Source organism: Natrix helvetica, assembly GCF_964273705.1.
Source record: "Natrix helvetica genome assembly, chromosome: Z".
Lineage (NCBI taxonomy): Eukaryota > Metazoa > Chordata > Lepidosauria > Squamata > Natricidae > Natrix > Natrix helvetica.
In genome coordinates this window covers 9,007,498-9,026,482 of record NC_138554.1, presented here as the reverse complement: position 1 = coordinate 9,026,482, position 18,985 = coordinate 9,007,498, and the positions used below count along the sequence as shown (strand labels likewise).

General features: G+C 46.2%; 1 protein-coding gene across 1 annotated transcript in view; it reads right to left on the bottom strand.

Moving 5' to 3' along the window:
* The window catches only part of LOC309382122 (N(6)-adenosine-methyltransferase catalytic subunit METTL3-like), a 29,967-nt gene extending 15,954 nt beyond the window's left edge, over positions 1-14,013 (bottom strand). Inside the window, exons 1-5 of the mRNA XM_081933625.1 lie at positions 13,834-14,013; positions 11,303-11,505; positions 7,189-7,569; positions 6,709-6,884; positions 2,356-2,572 (exon numbers count right to left, since the gene is read on the bottom strand). Coding sequence (XP_081789751.1) covers positions 2,356-2,572; positions 6,709-6,884; positions 7,189-7,569; positions 11,303-11,505; positions 13,834-13,927 — 1,071 coding nt within the window. The 5' untranslated portion in view covers positions 13,928-14,013. The remainder of the gene's footprint in view (positions 1-2,355; positions 2,573-6,708; positions 6,885-7,188; positions 7,570-11,302; positions 11,506-13,833) is intronic.
* Positions 14,014-18,985: the final 4,972 nt, after the last annotated feature.

The following is an 18,985-nucleotide window of genomic DNA, read 5'->3' as shown; positions in this document are numbered from 1 at the left end:
GTTTAAGCCCTCCGGAGGCTTCAGGGACCTTCAGGAGGCTTCGGAGGACTGAAGCCTCCGGAGGGCAAAAAACGACCCTACGAGCAAACCGGAAGTGACTTCCAGTTTGCTCATAGGGCCGGTTTAAGCCCTACGGAGGGTTCAGGGACCTTCAGGAGGCTTCGGAGGACTGAATGCTCCGGAGGGCAAAAAACGACCCTACGAGCAAACCAGAAGTGACTTCCGGTTTGCTCGTAGGGCCGGTTTAAGCCCTCCGGAGGCTTCAGGGACCTTCAGGAGGCTTCGGAGGACTGAATGCTCCGGAGGGCAAAAAACGACCCTACGAGCAAACCGGAAGTGACTTCCGGTTTGCTCGTAGGGCCGGTTTAAGCCCTCCGGAGGCTTCAGGGACCTTCAGGAGGCTTCCCTGAAGACTCCGGAGGACTAAAAACGACCATACGAGCAAACCGGAAGTCCATTCCCGAACTTCTGGGCCGTTTTTTTTGCATTCTGGAGGCTTCAGGGAAGCTCCATCCCGGCCCTAGTCCTTCTTTTCACTAAACTAGACATACGCAATTCCGTCGTCTTACAATACTAGACAACACAGTATCAGGTTTCTAGGTTGTATCATATCTCAGGACTTAAAACGGACACCTAACATCAAAAATGTCATCAAAAAAGTACAACAAAGAATGTCCTTTCTGCACCAACTCAGGAAGCTCAAACTGCCCAAGGAGCTGCTGATTCAGTTCTACAGAGGAATGATTGAGTCTGTCATCTGCACCTCCATAACTGTCTGGTTTGGCTCTGCAACCCAGCAAGACAAGACAGAGGCTTGAACGGATAATTAGAACGGTGGAAAAAACAATGGCTACCTACCTGCCTTCCATTGAGGACCTGTATACTGCACGAGTCAAAAAGAGGGCTGTGAAAATATCTACAGGCTCCTCGTATCCTGGACATCAATTGTTTCGACTTCTGCCCTCAAAATGAGGCTATGGGGCACTGCACACCAGAACAACTAGACACAAGGACAGCTTTTTCCCAAATGCCATCACTGTGCTAAACAACTCATTCCCACAACACCGTCAAACCATTCACTAAGGCTACATTGCTATTACTATTAGTCTTCTCATCCTTCCTATCACCCACCTCCTCCCACTTATGACTGCAGGACTGTAACTTTGTGGCTTGTATCCTTACAATTGATACTGATATTGTTTCCTGATTGCTTATTTGTATCCTATGACTATCATTAGGTGTTGTACCTTATGAGTCTTGACGAATGTATCTTGTCTTTTTATGTACACTGAGAGCATAGGCACTGAAGACATATTCCTTGTGTGTCCAATCACACTTGGCCAATAAGGAATTCTATTCTATTCTGTAAGACTCTGTCATCACCGTGCTTAACAACTAGTTCCTACAACACTGTCAAATAATTTACTAAGACTGTATTACTATTCTTCTTCTCTTCCTTCCTAGCATCTATCTCTTCTCCACTTCTGACTATAACCATGATGCTTGTATCTTTCAATTTATATTGTTTTTGTTTCTTTCCTAGTACGATTTGATAGCTTATTAGTAACCTTGACTATTACTCAGTGTGGTATCTTTTATTCTTGATGAATGTATTTTTATTCTCCTTATGCACACCGAGACCATATGCACCGAAGACAAATTCCTTGTGTGTCCAATCACACTTGGCCAATAAAGAATTCTATTCCATTCCATTCCATTTGTTAGGAAAGCTCCCCGTTGGGAGAGCGAGTGCGTTCAGAGAAGCGCTGTGAGAGTTGTGTTGGAGAACACACAATCCAGCATACAGAGACACTGCAGTTTAAAAAGGGTTTTACTTTCATGGAAATAGATGTATCAGAGTCCATCAAACAGTCCAATTCATACACGGATAAGACAGTCAGTCATCAACGTCTTTCAGTTAAGGGATAATCCAAATAACAAGAGTCCATAATCATACAAACAGTTCGGTACACCAAGTTTGCTAGCAGTTGCAAAACTCACAATAGCTCACGCTGATCACTATAAGGCACTTCTAACAGCCAGCTTCCAAAACCCTCAGAGCAGATCAGCATCTAACAGTGATTCTGGCTCCATCTTATGGCCGACTGAGGAAACAGCAGCCAATCACAACATGATTTAAAGAAACAAATACAGCATTGTTATATGATGTATATATTGCCAACCCAACCATTAGATTATATTCCTAACACCAATTCACTGTTTTATTCTATTATGTTCTGTTCTGTTCTGTTCTAATTCTAATTCTAATTCTGTTCCATCCCATTCCATGTTTTAGCCTCCCGTTCCCCTAATCATCTCTGTGGCTTTTCTCTTATTTGGCCTAGCCCTGCATACCTGTGGGGGGAAGAGCCGGTCCACGCTGGAATCTCTCCCCACAGCTTGGGGCATGGCCAGCTCTTGGCCAGAAATAAGTTCCCGCCCGCAAGGGGCATCCAGGTCTGTGCAGGCATCGATTTCGTAATGCACATACTTGCAGGTGTCCATGTGGAAACAGGTGTTGAGGAAGGAGCAGTCGCCTAAGGACTCGTCCGTGTGCTTGTTGATGATGCGACTAGGAGAGGAGAAAGACGGTCAACTCAGGGCCTTTCTGCTTTTTGAACCCATCCAGACTCCCATCCATTTTGACCAGGCAACTTCAGCTTCATAGTAGTAGTAGTAATAGCACTGCATTTGTCAGTGTATGGCTATGAAAGTTGGACCATCAGAAAGGCTGGGCGCCAAAGAATGGAGGCCTTTGAACTCTGGTGCTGGAGAAGACTCCTGTGAGTCCCTTGGACTGCAAGGCGGTCAAACTGGTCAGTCCTAAAGGAGATCAACCCTGACTGCTCTTTAGAAGGCCAGATCCTGAAGAGGAAACTCAAATACTTTGGCCACCTAATGAGAAGGAAGGACTCCCTGGAGAAGAGCCTCATGCTGGGAAAGATTGATGGCAAAAGAAGAATGGGATGAAAGAGAATGAGATGGCTGGATGGGGTCACTGAAGCAGTCAGCGTGAGCTTCAATGGAGTCCAGAGGACGCTGACCACTGGGCGGCGATCTACACAGAGACAGGCAAGCGGCAAAATGAAAACGGCATGCAAAAAAACGGCCCAGAAAATGGCTTCGTGGGAGTGAAGGAAGGAGAGAAAATGGTGCCCGCGATGAGAAAGGGCGGCCAGAAACTTTCCGCGGCTCGTCGGCAAGTTGAAAAGACAAAAAGCTTCAAATGAAACTGCCAACGGCTCTCGGCAGCTGCCAAGAGCCATGCCGCAGCGTTTGGGGTTGAAAAACACCCATGCAGCTCCGCAGCCGCCCGCGAGCGGCGCGGCAGACAGAGCACCCTCCCACGCCTGCTCCTACCTCAATTAGAAGGCTGACCATCAATTTCAAAGAGAAGAAACGCAGGGAAAAGGAGTAAAACAAAATAGAGCAAAAAAAAAAAAAAAGGGAAGAGTGCTAAATAAAAATCCAAGGAAAAAAAAACACACCAAAAATATAGAAGGGAGAGTCCAAGCAATTGGGAAATGAGAAGCTGGAGCTCAACCAAACTAGTCCGAATGGGCCAGACTGAGGAAAAATTCTGGGGTTGAGCAGCACCAGGAGGCGTGGCCAAGGAAAAAAGATTCCTCAGTCCTGGGGCAACCAGGCTAATTTAACCCATTGCTTGGACTCTCCAAGCAGTGCGCAGGAAAATGCCATCTTCAGTGTACCTCAGTGGTTGCCAAAGTGGGCGGTGGGATGACAGGGGCGCTAAGAGGCAAGGGGGGGGGGCGACGGAGGCGCTAAGAGGCAAGGGGGGCAGCAGGCGGCAGAGAAGGAGCTGCGCTGAGCCTACAGCTTCAGCTGGCCAGCCTGCCACAAATGCCCTTTCTTCGTTGATCTACTCGTGGTTCCCAAAGTGGGCGGTACTGCCCCCTGGGGGGCAGTGGGATGACGGGGGGTTGCTAAGAGGCAAGGGGGAGCGACAGGGGGGCGCTAAGAGGCAAGGGGGGCGGCAGGCAGCAGAGAAGGAGCTGCGTTGAGCCTACAGTTTCAGCTGGCCAGCGTGCCATAAATGCCCTTTCTTCGTTGATCTACTCGATACTACCACTGCTGCTTGTCACTGCTGCTGCTACCCGCCGCGGCAACTTAAGCAACAGCAGAATCGATCCTAACTATCAGCGGCCATCAACCACGCAGCAAGAGAGGGAGAGAGAGAAATTTTTTTTTAATTCCACCACTGGGAGGTGGGCACTGAGGATCAGTTTGTAGCACCAAGGGGGCGGTGGACTGAAAAAGTTTGGGAACCACTGGTGTACATCATACATAAGAAAACTGTAAAAAGTAAAACAAAAACACACATCCTCCACACTCTACACAATTGAATTGAAAACTCCTGATATTGCATTAACATTGCATTATACAGTAGAATTCAATATAGTTACTGCCCTGGGAGAGAAGCTGTTTTTCAGCCTATTGGTCCTTGTTTTTATTATCCTGTACCGTCTGCCAGATGGTAATAGTTCAAAAAAATAAAAAGATGCCTGGATCTTTAAGAATGTTTTAAACTTTCTTAAGGCAGCAGGAGCTATAAAGCTCTTCCAAAGAGGGGAGAGGGCAACCGACGATCCTCTGAAGCATTGGTGTTAACCCTATGGAGCACTGTCCCATTTGTCATCCCTTAGCCCCAGCGTTCCTCAACTTTGTCAGCTTTAAGGTGTGTGAACTTCAACTCCCAGAATTCCCCAGCCGTCAGGCTCTCTCCATTATGGCAGATCAGCCACCAGGTGGGCGAGGGATTACCGTTAATCCTCATAAGGACTGTTGGGGAGAAAAAAAATTAATTTGTCCCCTATCTGAAGCCCGTGAGTCATTGGGCCAGGATGAAATCATCAAGTTTCAATTGGGAAAAGTTTTCAATTAGCAATAATCACGCCTCGGATAAACCTCATCGGCTACGATACTGCCACTGCGCAAAGCTAGCCATCAAGAAAATGTCTAGGGAGATTCTCCGTCATCCAAATCATGGTTGTCCCAAAGCTGCTTTTTTTTCCAAGAGGCAACTGGACTTTCTGGTTTTTCTTTGAAGACGTTTCGCTTCTCGTCCGAGAAGCTTCTTCATATATAGATATCATATATATATTAGCTGATAACCCGGCATTGCCATGTATTTATTTATCCTAATCCTGTATTAGACAGGAAAAGGAATGAATTATATCTATAGTGTCAAGTCAAAGTAATTCACTACAGATATAATTGATTCCTTTTCATTTCAGCGGCCCAGGCGTTCCAGAGTTATGCTGGAACACACACACAGAGGTACACGGACACACCCTGAGGGGTATTAAGCGTGTCTTACCTCCACAGTGTTTGTCTCCAGAGAGTAAGTCATCTGTGTACCACGTCATTTGAGCAGCCCAGGCGTTCCAGAGTTATGCTGGAACACACACACAGAAGTACACGGACACACCCTGAGGGGTATTAAGCCTGTCTTACCTCCACAGTGTTTGTCTCCAGAGAGTAAGTCATCTGTGTACCACATCATTTGAGCAGCCCAGGCATTCCAGAGTTATGCTGGAACACACACACAGAGGTACACGGACACACCCTGAGGGGTATTAAGCATGTCTTACCTCCACAGTGTTTGTCTCCAGAGACTAAGTCATCTGTGTACCACGTCATTTGAGCAGCCCAGGCGTTCCAGAGTTATGCTGGAACACACACACAGAGGTACACGGACACACCCTGAGGGGTATTAAGCGTGTCTTACCTCCACAGTGTTTGTCTCCAGAGAGTAAGTCATCTGTGTACCAAGTCATTTCAGCAGCCCAGGCGTTCCAGAGTTATGCTGGAACACACACACAGAGGTACACGGACACACCCTGAGGGGTATTAAGCGTGTCTTACCTCCACAGTGTTTGTCTCCAGAGAATAAGTCATCTGTGTACCAAGTCATTTCAGCAGCCCAGGCGTTCCAGAGTTATGCTGGAACACACACACAGAAGTACACGGACACACCCTGAGGGGTATTAAGCCTGTCTTACCTCCACAGTGTTTGTCTCCAGAGACTAAGTCATCTGTGTACCACGTCATTTGAGCAGCCCAGGCGTTCCAGAGTTATGCTGGAACACACACACAGAGGTACACGGACACACCCCGAGGGGTATTAAGCGTGTCTTACCTCCACAGTGTTTGTCTCCAGAGAATAAGTCATCTGTGTACCAAGTCATTTCAGCAGCCCAGGCGTTCCAGAGTTATGCTGGAACACACACACAGAGACACATGGACACACCCTGAGGGGTATTAAGCGTGTCTTACTTCCACAGTATTTGTCTCCAGAGAGTAAGTCATCTGTGTACCAAGTCATTTCAGCAGCCCAGGCGTTCCAGAGTTATGCTCTGTTACACACATACAAAGACGTACCTCCTTCCCCAAGGGCTGTTAGGGGTGTCTTACCCCGACAGTATTTGTTTCCAGAGGGTAAGTCATCTGTGTACCAAGTTTGGTTGAAATTGCTTGAGGCAATTTCACACACACACACACACACACACACACACACACACACACACACAAACACACACACACACACACAAACAAACAAAGAGACAGACATAAAAAGCACCTTTGGGACAACCATGGATGGTTGACTGAGAATCTCCATAGACAATTTAAGCAGAAATTATACCCCAGCACTCCAACCCCCCCCCCCCCCCCCACCTCCAAACTCACCGGAAGTGCAGCTTACGACATGGGCGTTCGGCGTCACTGGCTTTCATGCATTCCTCCTTGGTTCCATAATCGCAAAACTCTTGAACCTGAGCCCGGCCTCGCGAACGAAACTTTTCTACGATGGACTGCTCCTTGGCGGTCGTCGTATTCAGCAGCTCCAGAATTTCTTGACTCACCTGGAAAGGCCAGGAGGCAAAGCCAGACGGGACAGACAAAAGAAACCAAAATAGGCTCATTAGGCTTTCGAAAAAAAAAAAAAAAAAAGAGAAAACTGAGATCGGAGCCCCGAGATTCCAATAGCACGTTTTTCCCCTCGTATGTGCCTAAGTGATGTACTCAATATTAAGTTTTGCATTAAGAGAGTGGAAATGTCTCGGCCGTGCTTGCTTTGATTGGGTGCATCAACCGGAACGTTGACATCTAATCTAAAAGGCCAGGTTTCCATGCTGATATTGGACCCCCGGAAATACATCCTACTACCTTCTTGCTTTGCTGCTCCTTGGTGGACTGCTGGCTCAGCAAGCTTTCGATCTCCAGATCAAGGTCAGAAGCTTGCTTGCGCGACTTCTTGGGCGGCTCTTTCAGGGGCTCGGAGCTGGCCGACGTCATAGGAGAAACCCCGGGAGCAGAGGTGGAAATCCCGGCCTCCTGTTCCGCTCGCCTCTTGGTGCCTTCTGCCAGGCCCTTCTTCTCGGCCACAGCCCCCATCATGGCCGAGAGCTTGGAGTGGTCGGCATACGTGACCAGCATGGGCTGACCGTCATCCTGGAGGAGGCCACGCTTGACTTCGATGAGCTCCTGGGCAGCAAATTTCTGCAAGAGGCTCTCCACGCTCCGTTGGTTAGCGGCGGCTTCTTCAGCCTGCACGAGAAGAAGGACAATAAAGGATTGTGTTTGTAGCTCCTATTTAAAATGAGGAATTTTTTAGTGCTCTCTGAGCTTGGTTGTTTTTTTGCAGATGTTTCATTACCTGAATTAGGTAATACCATCAGTGCTACCCTGTTTCTCTCAAAATAAGACCTCCCCGGATAATAAGCCCAATTGGGCTTACGAGTGCAAGCGCTAAAACCTTCCCCGAAAATATTGCAATACGGCACCAGCCCGCCACCTCCTGCATCTCAAAAATAATAAGACCTCCTTGAAAATAAGGCCAGGTGCTTATTTCGGGAGTCAAAAGATTAATTTTCATGGGACATGGGTACAATATGCTGATGATACCCAACTTTTCATCTCTACCCCAAACCACCCAAATGATGCCCTCGACGTGATGTCCCGATGCCTGGAGGCTGTGCAGATCTGGATGGGGAGGAACAGGCTCAAGCTCAATCCCTCCAAGACTGAGTGGCTGTGGTTTCCGTCATCCCGATTTGTGCATCTTGTTACATCTTTGATGATAGGGGGAGAAATTTTAGCCCCCTCAGAGAAGGCTCGCAATCTGGGAGTCCTCCTGGATACGCGGCTTAGTTTAGAAGAACACCTGACGGCCGTGACCAGGGGGGCCTTTTACCAGGTTCGCCTGGTACGTCAGTTGCGCCCCTTCCTGGATCGGGATGCTCTGTGCACAGTCACTCATGCCCTCGTCCTTTCTCGCCTGGACTACTGCAATGCTCTCTATATGGGGCTGCCCTTGAAGAGCACCCGGAGGCTTCAGCTGGTCCAGAATGCGGCCACGCGGGTTGTCATGGGAGTACCTAGGTGCTCCCATGTTACACCCCTTTTAGGCGGCCTGCACTTGTTACCGGTTGTTTTCCGGGTGCGATTCAAGGTATTAATTATGACCTTTAAAGCGCTCCATGGCTTAGGCCCAGGGTACCTGCGAGACCACCTACTGCCACCAGTAGCCTCCCACCGTCCAGTACGATCCCACAGAGTTGGCCTCCTCAGGGTGCCGTCGGCCAGACAGTGTCGGCTGGTGACCCCCAGGGGGAGAGCCTTCTCTGTGGGAGCGCCTTCCCTCTGGAATGAGCTGCCCCCGGAGCTGCGCATAATCCCTGACCTCCGGTCCTTCCGACGCGCCCTAAAAAGTTGGCTTTTCCAGCAAGCTGGCCTGGCCTGTTAATTTTAACTCATTTTTAAATGTATTGTCTTATAAATTCGGTTTTTGTTTTTTTGGGATATGTATTTAATTTCTTTTAAACTTTTGGGATGTGTGTTTTTTAACGTTGTACGCCGCCTTGAGTCCTTTGGGAGAAGGGCGGCATATAAATCCAATAAAAACAAAACAAAAAAAACCAAAACAATCCTGGAGTCTGGGGAAGGCTCTGATGAGGTCTATGCGCTGGAAGCAGAGATGGGGCCAGGACTGTCCGACAGTTATCAGGTCCCTTCGGAATCGGCTATCAGTGGGGCACAACAGCTGGAGCTTGTTCAAAGTGGGTGCATGTGCAGAGCTGCCAGGAGAAGGGAACAGTTAAGGAACAAGGGCCGACTCGGGAGTAAAGGCACAGGTGGACGGTGAATGGCCCCTCCCACAGGGAATAAAGAGGAGCGAAAGGGGAGTGGAGTTTGCAGGAGACAATGAGTTCAATTCATTAGGGTGAAGATCTGTTCCTGACTTCTTGCCAAGGAATTGCTGCTACAGAGTGGCATTGGCAACTCTCCAAGCCTGATAAAGGTCTGTAGTTGTGAAATCTCATGAAAGACTGTTGGCCGGGACTTCGCTGGAGAGGAATTCCCTTTGACCTACCATATTTTCCGGAGTATAAGACGCACCGGAGTATAAGATGCAAGGTTTTGAAGAGGCAATTTTTTTTTTAAAAAAAAGGTTTTTGCACTCTGGAAACCTCCCCAAAACAGCTCGTTTTTCAAAAAAAACGAGTCCGTTTTTCCCCCCCAAAAAAGGGCATGAACAGCCCCTAGGAGGCTTGTAGAGTGCTCCGGGGGGGGGGGGGAGCTAAAATGAGCAAAAAACAGCCCATTTTTTGCCCCCAAAAAGGTCATGGATGGCCTTTAGGAAGCTTATAGAGTGCTCCTGGGAGCTGGGGGCAAAATTGAGCAAAAACCGGCCCGTTTTCCACAAAAACCAGCCCATTTTTTTTCAAAATAAGGGCATGAATAGCACTTAGGAGGCTTGTAGAGTGCTCCGGGGGGGGGGGGGGGCAAAAACGAGCAAAAAGCGGCCCATTTTTTGCGAAAACGGGCCTGTTTTTTTGCCAATAAAGGGCATGGATAGCCTTTAGGAAGCTTATAGAGTGCTCCAGGAAGCTGGGGGGGGGGGGGGCAAAACAGCAAAAACGGCACGTTTTTTGTTCATTTCTCCCCAGCCCACAGGAGCTCTCTGAAAGCCTCCTACAGGCTCTGCACCGCATTTTTGCAAAGGGGGCGGGGTTTCAGGAGGCCCAAAATGCTGTATTCAGTGTATAAGACGCACCCAGATTTTCAGCCTCTTTTTTGAGGGAAAAAGGTGTGTCTTATAGTCCGAAAAATACGGTAAATAAAGGAGGTTTTATTGGTACAGGGAATCGGCTTCAGGATTTCGGGAAGCCCAGGTCAGAACAGTAGTTCTATTTTAATAAATAAACAATGAATATCCAGAGCTCTGATCCATTCTACTTAGAATGGCTGATGGATGAATTAACGCCTTTGGCACATCAATTAACCAACTGAGAAACGTTAGATCGTATAAAATCAGACCCTAGAAGCTCAAATCATTAAGACCACGTCTGATTTACTTAGGCCACATCATGCGTGCCATTCATTGGGCAAGGCAATGATGCTAGGAATGGTAAGTGGAACGAGAAGAAGAGGGCAAGCAAAGAACATGCTTGTTTGATAACATCAAAGCTGCTTCAAAGTTGAATACCCAACAGCTGAAAGAAGCTGTGGGGGTGGGCCTAGATGAACTACAAGGTCTGTTCCAACTCTGTTATTCTCAACCTTGGGCACTTTAAGACAGGTGGACTTTGCTGGCTGAGGAATTCTGGGAGTTGAAGTCCACTCGTCTTAAGAGCTGAGGTGGCGCAGTGGTTAGAGTGCAGTACTGCAGGCTATTTCAGCTGACTGCTAGCTGCAATTCGGCAGTTCAAATCTCACCGGCTCAAGGTTGACTCAGCCTTCCATCCTTCCCAGGTGGGTAAAATGAGGACCCAGATTGTTGGGGGCAATAGGCTGACTCTGTAATTCGCTTAGAGAGGATGGTAAAAGCACCATGAAGCGGTATATAAGATGAAGTGCTATTTGTTAGAATATTCATGATTGGGAGAGACATGGTAACAAGGTCAGTCAATGAATAGGCATAGCAACTAAGTCAGGCAATGGGAACTTAAACAGATCTGAATCTGTGCTGAGAATTGAAACTGAAACTATCTCTGATCTCTGTCTGCTCTGAACTCTGAGATGAAACTAACTGTTCTCTCCCGCTTGTGTTCTTCTTTCACGTTGAAAGAATCTACTTTTGGTATTGTACATTCATTCACCTGTTATTAGGTATATAAAGAAGTTAATGGGTCCAGCTGAATCAGTTATCTGTGCGTGCTTCTGGATTTGATTTTTCGGCAACAAACTCTGACACTGTTGCTACTCGAGGTTGAAAAACACTGGATTAAGCTTAGTATCAAATGACAAGCCTAGCCTTAATTGCGATCACATTGCTCACCGTGAAAATGGTTTGGCAGATAGTTAGAGCGTCCGTGGGCAGCGCCAGTCCCAGGTCCGAAAGGTGACGGAGGATTTTCTTTTCCAACTCAGGGTCAGTCACTAAATCTCCAGGCTCTGCGGTGGTGCTGGGCGTGACGGAGGAAGGCACGGGGCTGTCACTGCGGAAGGGAGGACTGAGCACCAAATCGGGATTCCTGAGATCTGGAATAAATCGGGGGAAAGTCCCACAGTGATAACGTCTGCTTTGGGGAAGAAAATAATAATAATAATAACAACTTGCGTCGCAATCATTTCTTCTTCCCTTTTTTTGACAGTTGGAGCAATTAATCAGCAGAACAACTTCTACCAGCAGTGGTGGGTGCTCCAACATTGGAGATGTTTAAGAAGAGATTGGACAATCCTATGTCTGAAATAGTATAGAGCCGTGATGGCGAAACTGTGGCACACATGCCATAGGGTGTGCATACTGCATTTTGGGGATTTGCATGTGCCCCCTGGTGTCCCATTTTGGGCCTGGAAAGCCTATACCAACCTGGAAGCCCAAAATGGTCAAGGGGGGGGCACATGGGTGGGAGCGCGTGCAAAGGGCGCATGTGCTGGGGGCACACACATTGCATTTTGGGGGTTTGCGCGTGCGTACTTTGGGCACTCGGCACCAAAAAGGTTAGCCATCGCTGGGATAGAGTCTCCTGTTCGAGCAGGGGGCCGGACTGGAAGACGTCCAAAGTCCCTTTTCAACACTGTTACTCTATATTTTCCTTTGATGTTTGTTAACAGTCCGGCAAGCAGCCATTCGTAAGACCGCATCCTAAACAAGCGTTCCAATAACTGCAACAGCAACTCAGAGGCTTAGCTCTGTGCCACTTGCGGAGATATACTGCTGCTACAAGTGGAGGTTCCAGTCATGTCAGGATACAACTGGTCTCTCTATGATGAATGCCATAAAGGCCCCAGTTCCAGATTGGGGGGGGGGGGGTTCACCCCTGCTAAACAAGCTCCATTGAACATACTGGAACAGGAACGGGCCTGTATTTTACATCCCTCCCTCCCTCTCTCTTAGAGGCATGGTTAAGATTTTGCTGAGGGCAGCATTCCTCCCCCAGCGAGACCTTCCATTCAAAATTTAAAATTTATTAAAATTTTAGAACAGCTTATATCATGTGACAATCTCTGTAACACCATCACACGCCACGTCTGCCTATCCCAGGCCTTTGGAAAGGATTCGATAGATAGACCAAAATGCCAAATCCAGTTTGAACATCTGGCTGACTGTGCGACAAGCCATATTAATGTAGTAACTGCAATATAATTAATACAGTATAATATAATACAGTATAACACAATATAATGTATAGTATAGTATAGTATAGTATAGTATAGTGTAAATATATTATAAATATATATAATGTAATGTTATAATTAATGTATGTGCTGTAATGTAATGTAGCATAACACTGTAGTATAGTATAGTATTGTATAGTGCAAATATATCCTAAATTTATATAATGTAATGTTATAATATAATTAATGTATGTACTGTAATGTAATGTAGCATAACACTGTAATATAGTATAGTATAGTATAGTGTAAATATATCCTAAATATATATAATGTAATGTTATAATACAATTAATGTAGTATACTGTAATGCAATGTAGCATAACATTGTAATATAGTATAGTATATAATATACTAATATAAGTTGTAATTTATAATGTAATGTTATAATAAATATAATAAAATATCTAATACAATAACATAATACAGTATAATATAACATAATATAATAAATATATAATATACTGTAATGTAATGTAGCATAACACTATAATATAATACAGTATAATATAATATAATATAGTATAATATACTAATATAAGGTATAATGTAATGTTATAATAAATATAATAAAATATAATACAATAACAACATAATACAGTATAATATAGTATAATATACTAATATAAGGTATAATGTAATGTTATAATAAATATAATAAAATATAATACAATAACATAACATAATACAGTATAAAATAATATAATAAATATATAATATACTGTAATGTAATGTAGCATAACACTATAATATAATACAGTATAATACAGTATAATACAGTAAAATATAAAATAATATAATAATATACTAATATAAGGTATAATGTAATGTTATAATAAATATAATAAAATATAATACAATAACATAACATAATACAGTATAATATAATATAATATAATATACTGTACTGTGAAGTAATAAATATAAAAGATATGATATGATATGTGATATGACACAATATATGGTATGATATAGGATATAGGACACCGCTCTGCCATTGCTCTGAGATGGCCTGGCTAAAACCTGTAGGCTTTGCTTTTAAGCGCCTGGGACTGTTGGAACTACTGGACACTGGACCAGAGGGTCCAATTTGGACGTCAGGCAGCCCAGCTCAGCCCTCCTGCGGGGATATCCGCGGGCTTCCCCCATCCCTCCAGGAGCGCCCCACCCGACCGCCCTCCTCGGCCTCACCCAGAGGCTCCTGCTTGCGCCTCCGCTGCAGCCGCTCCCGCAGCGAGTCCAGCTGCTTCTTGTGCGCCTGGATCGAGCTCCAAGTGTCCGACATCGTCCTGGCGTGTCCGGCAGCATCTATAGCAACCAAGGGAGTGGGTGGGTGGGGGAAAGAAATGGGGGATGGCAAGGGACCGGAAGTGCAGACTGGGGGAATGAAAACAAGGTGGGCACGCTTCCGTTTCGTGCGCCCGCTTGGACCCTTTCGCAAGACTGGCAGGAAGTGTGAGAAGCAGCCGCGTTTGGTTAGGGTGGGTTGAAGCGTTGGCGGCCATTTTTGTCACGGGCGCCTCCGCCCGGCTAGAGTTCTTTTCTCCCACGATCTACTTGGTGGGCAGATTCTCTCGATCAATGCTGAGATCTGGGCAGATGATCCGGACAGCCTCAGGATCCCAATGATCCAGACCCCCTAATTTTCTTCCTTATGACGCGAGAACTGGGTATTCTGTGTTACCTTGAAAAAAAAGCAGTGGATTCATGACAGTGAATGAATGGATGGATGGATGGATGGAGGGAGGGAGGGAGGGAAGGAAGGAAGGAAGGAAGGAAGGAAGGAAGGAAGGAAGGAAGGAAGGAAGGAAGGAAGGAAGGAAGGAAGGAAGGAAGGAAGGAGTTAATAGTGTCTTATAGTTTGCATGCACAGCAAACAGGAAAGTTACTGCTGGAAATCTCAAGGTTATATTTATACTGATCATATTTTCTTGGGGGAAAAAATAAAAGGATAAACCTGAAAAGGAAAATCTGAAAGAGGTTCATAAAGATTAAAAAAAATGTTTATGTTTATAAAGATAAAGGTTCCCGACTCTAGGGGCTCGTGTCCGTTTCAAAGCTGAAGAACTGGGTATGTTTAGCTTAAGAGAAAGAAGGACTAGGGGAGACATGATAGCAGTGTTCCAATATCTCAGGGGTTGCCACAAAGAAGAGGGAGTCAAACTATTTTCCAAGGCACTTGAGGGTAGAACAAGAAGCAATGGGTGGAAACTAATCAAGGAGAGAAGCAACTTAGAACTGAGGAGAAACTTCCTGACAGTGAGAACAATTAATCAGTGGAACAGAAGTTGCCTCCAGAAGTTGTGAATGCCCCAACACTGGACGTTTTAAAGAAGATGTTGGATAGCCATTTATCTGAAACGGTATAGGGTTTCCTGCCTAGGCAGGAGGTTGGACTAGAAGACCTCTAAGGTCCCTTCCAACTCTACTATTGTATTATTAAACCAGCGCTGTCCAAAGACATCTCCGTGGTCATGTGGTCGGTATGACTAAACTCCAAAGGTGCACGGAACACTTTTACCTTCCCATCAAAGGTGGACCCTATGATTTTACTTGCATTTTTACATGCCTTCGAACTGCTAGGTTGGCAGAAGCTGGGACGAGTAACCGGGGGATCACTCCGTTACGCGGCGCTAGGGATTCGAACCGCCAAAATGCCGACCTTTCTGATCGACAAACTCAGTGTCTTAGCCACTGAGCCACCCCATCCCTTGGGGTATGTTTATAGCTTTGCTTTAAAAAGGGGAAATTCAGAAGCCAAACCAAGAAATCCCTTTCCAAACAGGAATATTCTAAAATATATATCTAAAAAGCATAAAAAGGTATGAAGTATTAAAAAGGATTTCTGCAATTTGACTGGTATCGTTTATATGGTGACAGTTAAATGACCCAAATGAAGGGCTTGAGTTTTTGAAATAGAAGTAAAGGATAGATTTCTGAAATAAAGGATTGTCATTTATAATCAAGGACTTATGGTCACTGTATAAATATATTGCAGAGAACCACTTTGGTGTACTGTTAATCTTTGACTTATGACTACAGTTGAGCCCCAAAAATTCCCATTACCAATCAAGGCAGTTGTTAAGTAAGTTTTGTCCCATTTTACAACCTTTTCTTACACAGCTGTTAAGTGAATTACTGCAGTGATTAAGTGCAGCATGCGGTCATTAAGTGAATCTGCCTTTCCCATTGAGTTTGCTCGTTTGATACCGTCTGGAAAGCTTACAAATGATGAATACGGGTAGTCCTCGATTTGCGATAGTTCATTTAGTGACCCTCCAAAGTTACAACATCACTGAAAAAAAGTGACTTTTTTTCAAACTTGACAACCATTGCAGCATCCTCATGGTCACATGATGGAAATTCAGATGCTGGGCAATTGACTCATATTTATGACGGTTGCAGTGTCCCCGAGGCACTGGCCTGCTGCTCCACCGCTGCATCTTTGCCGGCGCAAACGGCCGGCAGCCGCAGTCTCTTTGCCAGCACGAACGGCCTGCTTCCACAGCCTCTTTGCCGGTGCGAGCCCCCCCCCCTCGGCGTCCTGTTTTGGCTTCCAGGTTGTTGCAGGAGGCTTTCCAGGCCCAAAACGGGGAGCATACTGGGGACCTCGCACCAGCAAAGAGGCTGCAGCGACAGGCCGTTTGTGCCGGCAAAGAGGCTGCTGCGGCAGGCTGTTCGCGCTGGCAAAAAGGCTGAGGCTGCAAGCCATTAGCACCAGCAAAGAGGCAGCGGCTGTGGCAGCAGGCCAGTGTCATGCCCAGCTGCATCATCGAAGACCGGAAGTAGCCGCCCTCTGAGTTTTACCTTCCAAATTGGTGCAGGAGGCTTTCCAGGCTCAAAACGGGGCGCTGGGATGCCGCGCAAGGTACCCCGCACCAGTGGTGGGTTCCGGATCCCATTGCAACCGGTACGGTGCCTACGGGGCCAGGCGTCCACCACATGGACACCTGCAGCGTGCACATGCGTATTTATCACTTTTGACGCTCCGCAACGCTCCAGCTGCTCGGCGGAGCGTCACGCTGCTGCCGTACGCTCCATGCGCGAAAGCCCCGAAATGGCTCAAATACAGGTAAGGAGGGCAGGTGGGCGGGCCCTCCAGAGCACTGTACCGGAACGGTACCTGGTACTTCCAGTAGGCACCGGTATGCCCGTACTGTACCGGGGCATACCGGTCGTATCCCACCACTGTCCCGCACCCTGTTTTGGGCCTGGAGAGCCTCTTGCACCAACCTGAAAGCCAAAATGGTGCATGGGGGCGGGGGGCGGGGGGGCGCTCGCATTGCATTTTGGGGGTTCGCCTTGTTAGTGCACCTCGGCATGACTCCGCCCTGAGACACTGGCCTGCCGCCATCGGCGCTGCCTCTTTGACGGCACGAACAGCCTGTAGCTTCAGCACTGACGGGGGGGCGGCGGCACTTGCATTGTATTTTGGGGGTTCAGGCACGCACCCGTGCATTCACGCTCACACACACTTTAGGCACTTGGCCCCAAAAAGGTTAACCATCACTGACCTGGGGTGTTGGCTATTCCTGCCAGCTTAGTATCATCTTCAAATTTGGTAAGTTAGGGTCAGATAGGCTGTTTTTCTAGGCTAGGGTTCACGCAATCGGTGTGTTGCTTCATTGCACTTATGAATCACCAAACCCCCAACAGCAACGCCTTAAATTTGCATATCTAATCCAGGTATGCAAAGGGCAAGCAGAAAACACCAGATTGGGAAAAGCAACCAAATACGGGGGGAAACGACTTTTATTCCCTTCAGCTAGTCCTCAGTTTAGGACTAGAATTCGGGCCAGAATTTCTATTGCTAAGTGAGGCCGTTGTTAAGTGAATTGCGTCCAACTTTATGACCATTGCAGTGATGCATGGTCTTTAAGTCAATCACCCGGCCATTATGTGAGTCTGCTCCTCCCCAATTGACTGCTTGTCGGATGGTCACAGATGACCTTGGCACTTTGCAACTGTTGTAAATGCAGGTAGTCCTTGACTTAACAACATTTAGCGACTGTCCAAAGTTACGACAGCCCTGAAAAAAGTGACTTACGACCATTTTTCACACTTATGGCGGTTGCAGCATCCCCATGGGCATGTGATCAAAATTCAGATGCTTGGCAACTGACTCATACTTACGGCGGTTTCCAGTGTCCCGTGGTCACATGATCCCCTTTTGCTATCTCCTGACAAGCAAAGTCAACGGGAAAGCAAGACTCACTTAACAACTGGGTTACTAACTTAACAACTGCAGGGATTTACTCAATGATGGTAGCAAGAAAGGTCATAAAATGGCTCAAAACATCGCTTAATAAATGTCTCGTTTAGCAACATAAATGTTGGGCTCAATTTGTGGTTGTACATTGAGGACTGCCTATATGTGTCAGTTGCCAAGCGTCCAAATTTTGATCATGTGACTATTAGGCATTCTGCAATGGTCATAAGTGCAAGGATGGATAGCAAGTCATTTTTTTCCATAGTGACCATTTCACTTCGAAGAGTCACTAAATGAAACATTGTTAAGTCGAGAACTATTTGTAGGGCATCCATTCTAGTTTAATGGCCAGCAACAACAACCATTGTCTCAATCAGAAGCCAGATTTTCTTTAGAGATGAATATGGTAAAGAATTTCCACTAAAATTCATTTTTGAACTTGAATAGAATTTAAAATGTTATTTAATAGCTGGAACATTAAAGAATATAATGAGCCACAACACAGTTGTAGTTGATTGATTGGAGAGTGCAGGCTCCTCCATGAGGTAATCTACGTTATGATTGGTTGCTGGGTGTAAAGGGGGAGTCCCCCCCCCCCGGCTTTTTCTTCTGTGTGGTCTATATGCTTTTTGTGATTTACCTCATGATTTACCTCATGATGTAATGGGCTCCTGCATGAGGTAAACTACATTATGATTGGTTGTTGGGTGTAAAGCGGGAATACCCCCCTCCCCCGCCGTCTTTTCCTTGTGTGCTCTGTATGCTGTTTGTGATTTACCTCATGATGTAAGGGGCTCCTGCTTGAGGTAATCTACATTATGATTGGTTGCTGGGTGTAAAGGGGGAGTTTCCCTCCCCTCCCCGCCTTTTTCTTCTGTGTGCTCTGTATGCCATTTGTGATTTACCTCATGATGTAATAATGACGTGCCTATCTTGTTGGATGTAAATATAAATGTTAAATATATTTATTTATATAAAACTACATGTTTGTGTCAGCGTCTCTGACTCCGTGTGGACACCGGCTGCGCAATTCCTTGAGATCAAAGCAAGAACCATTTCCGGGGAATAAAATCCACAAAACAGATAGATTACCCCATCCAAAATACGACTTTTTTTACAAAATGTACAAAGTTC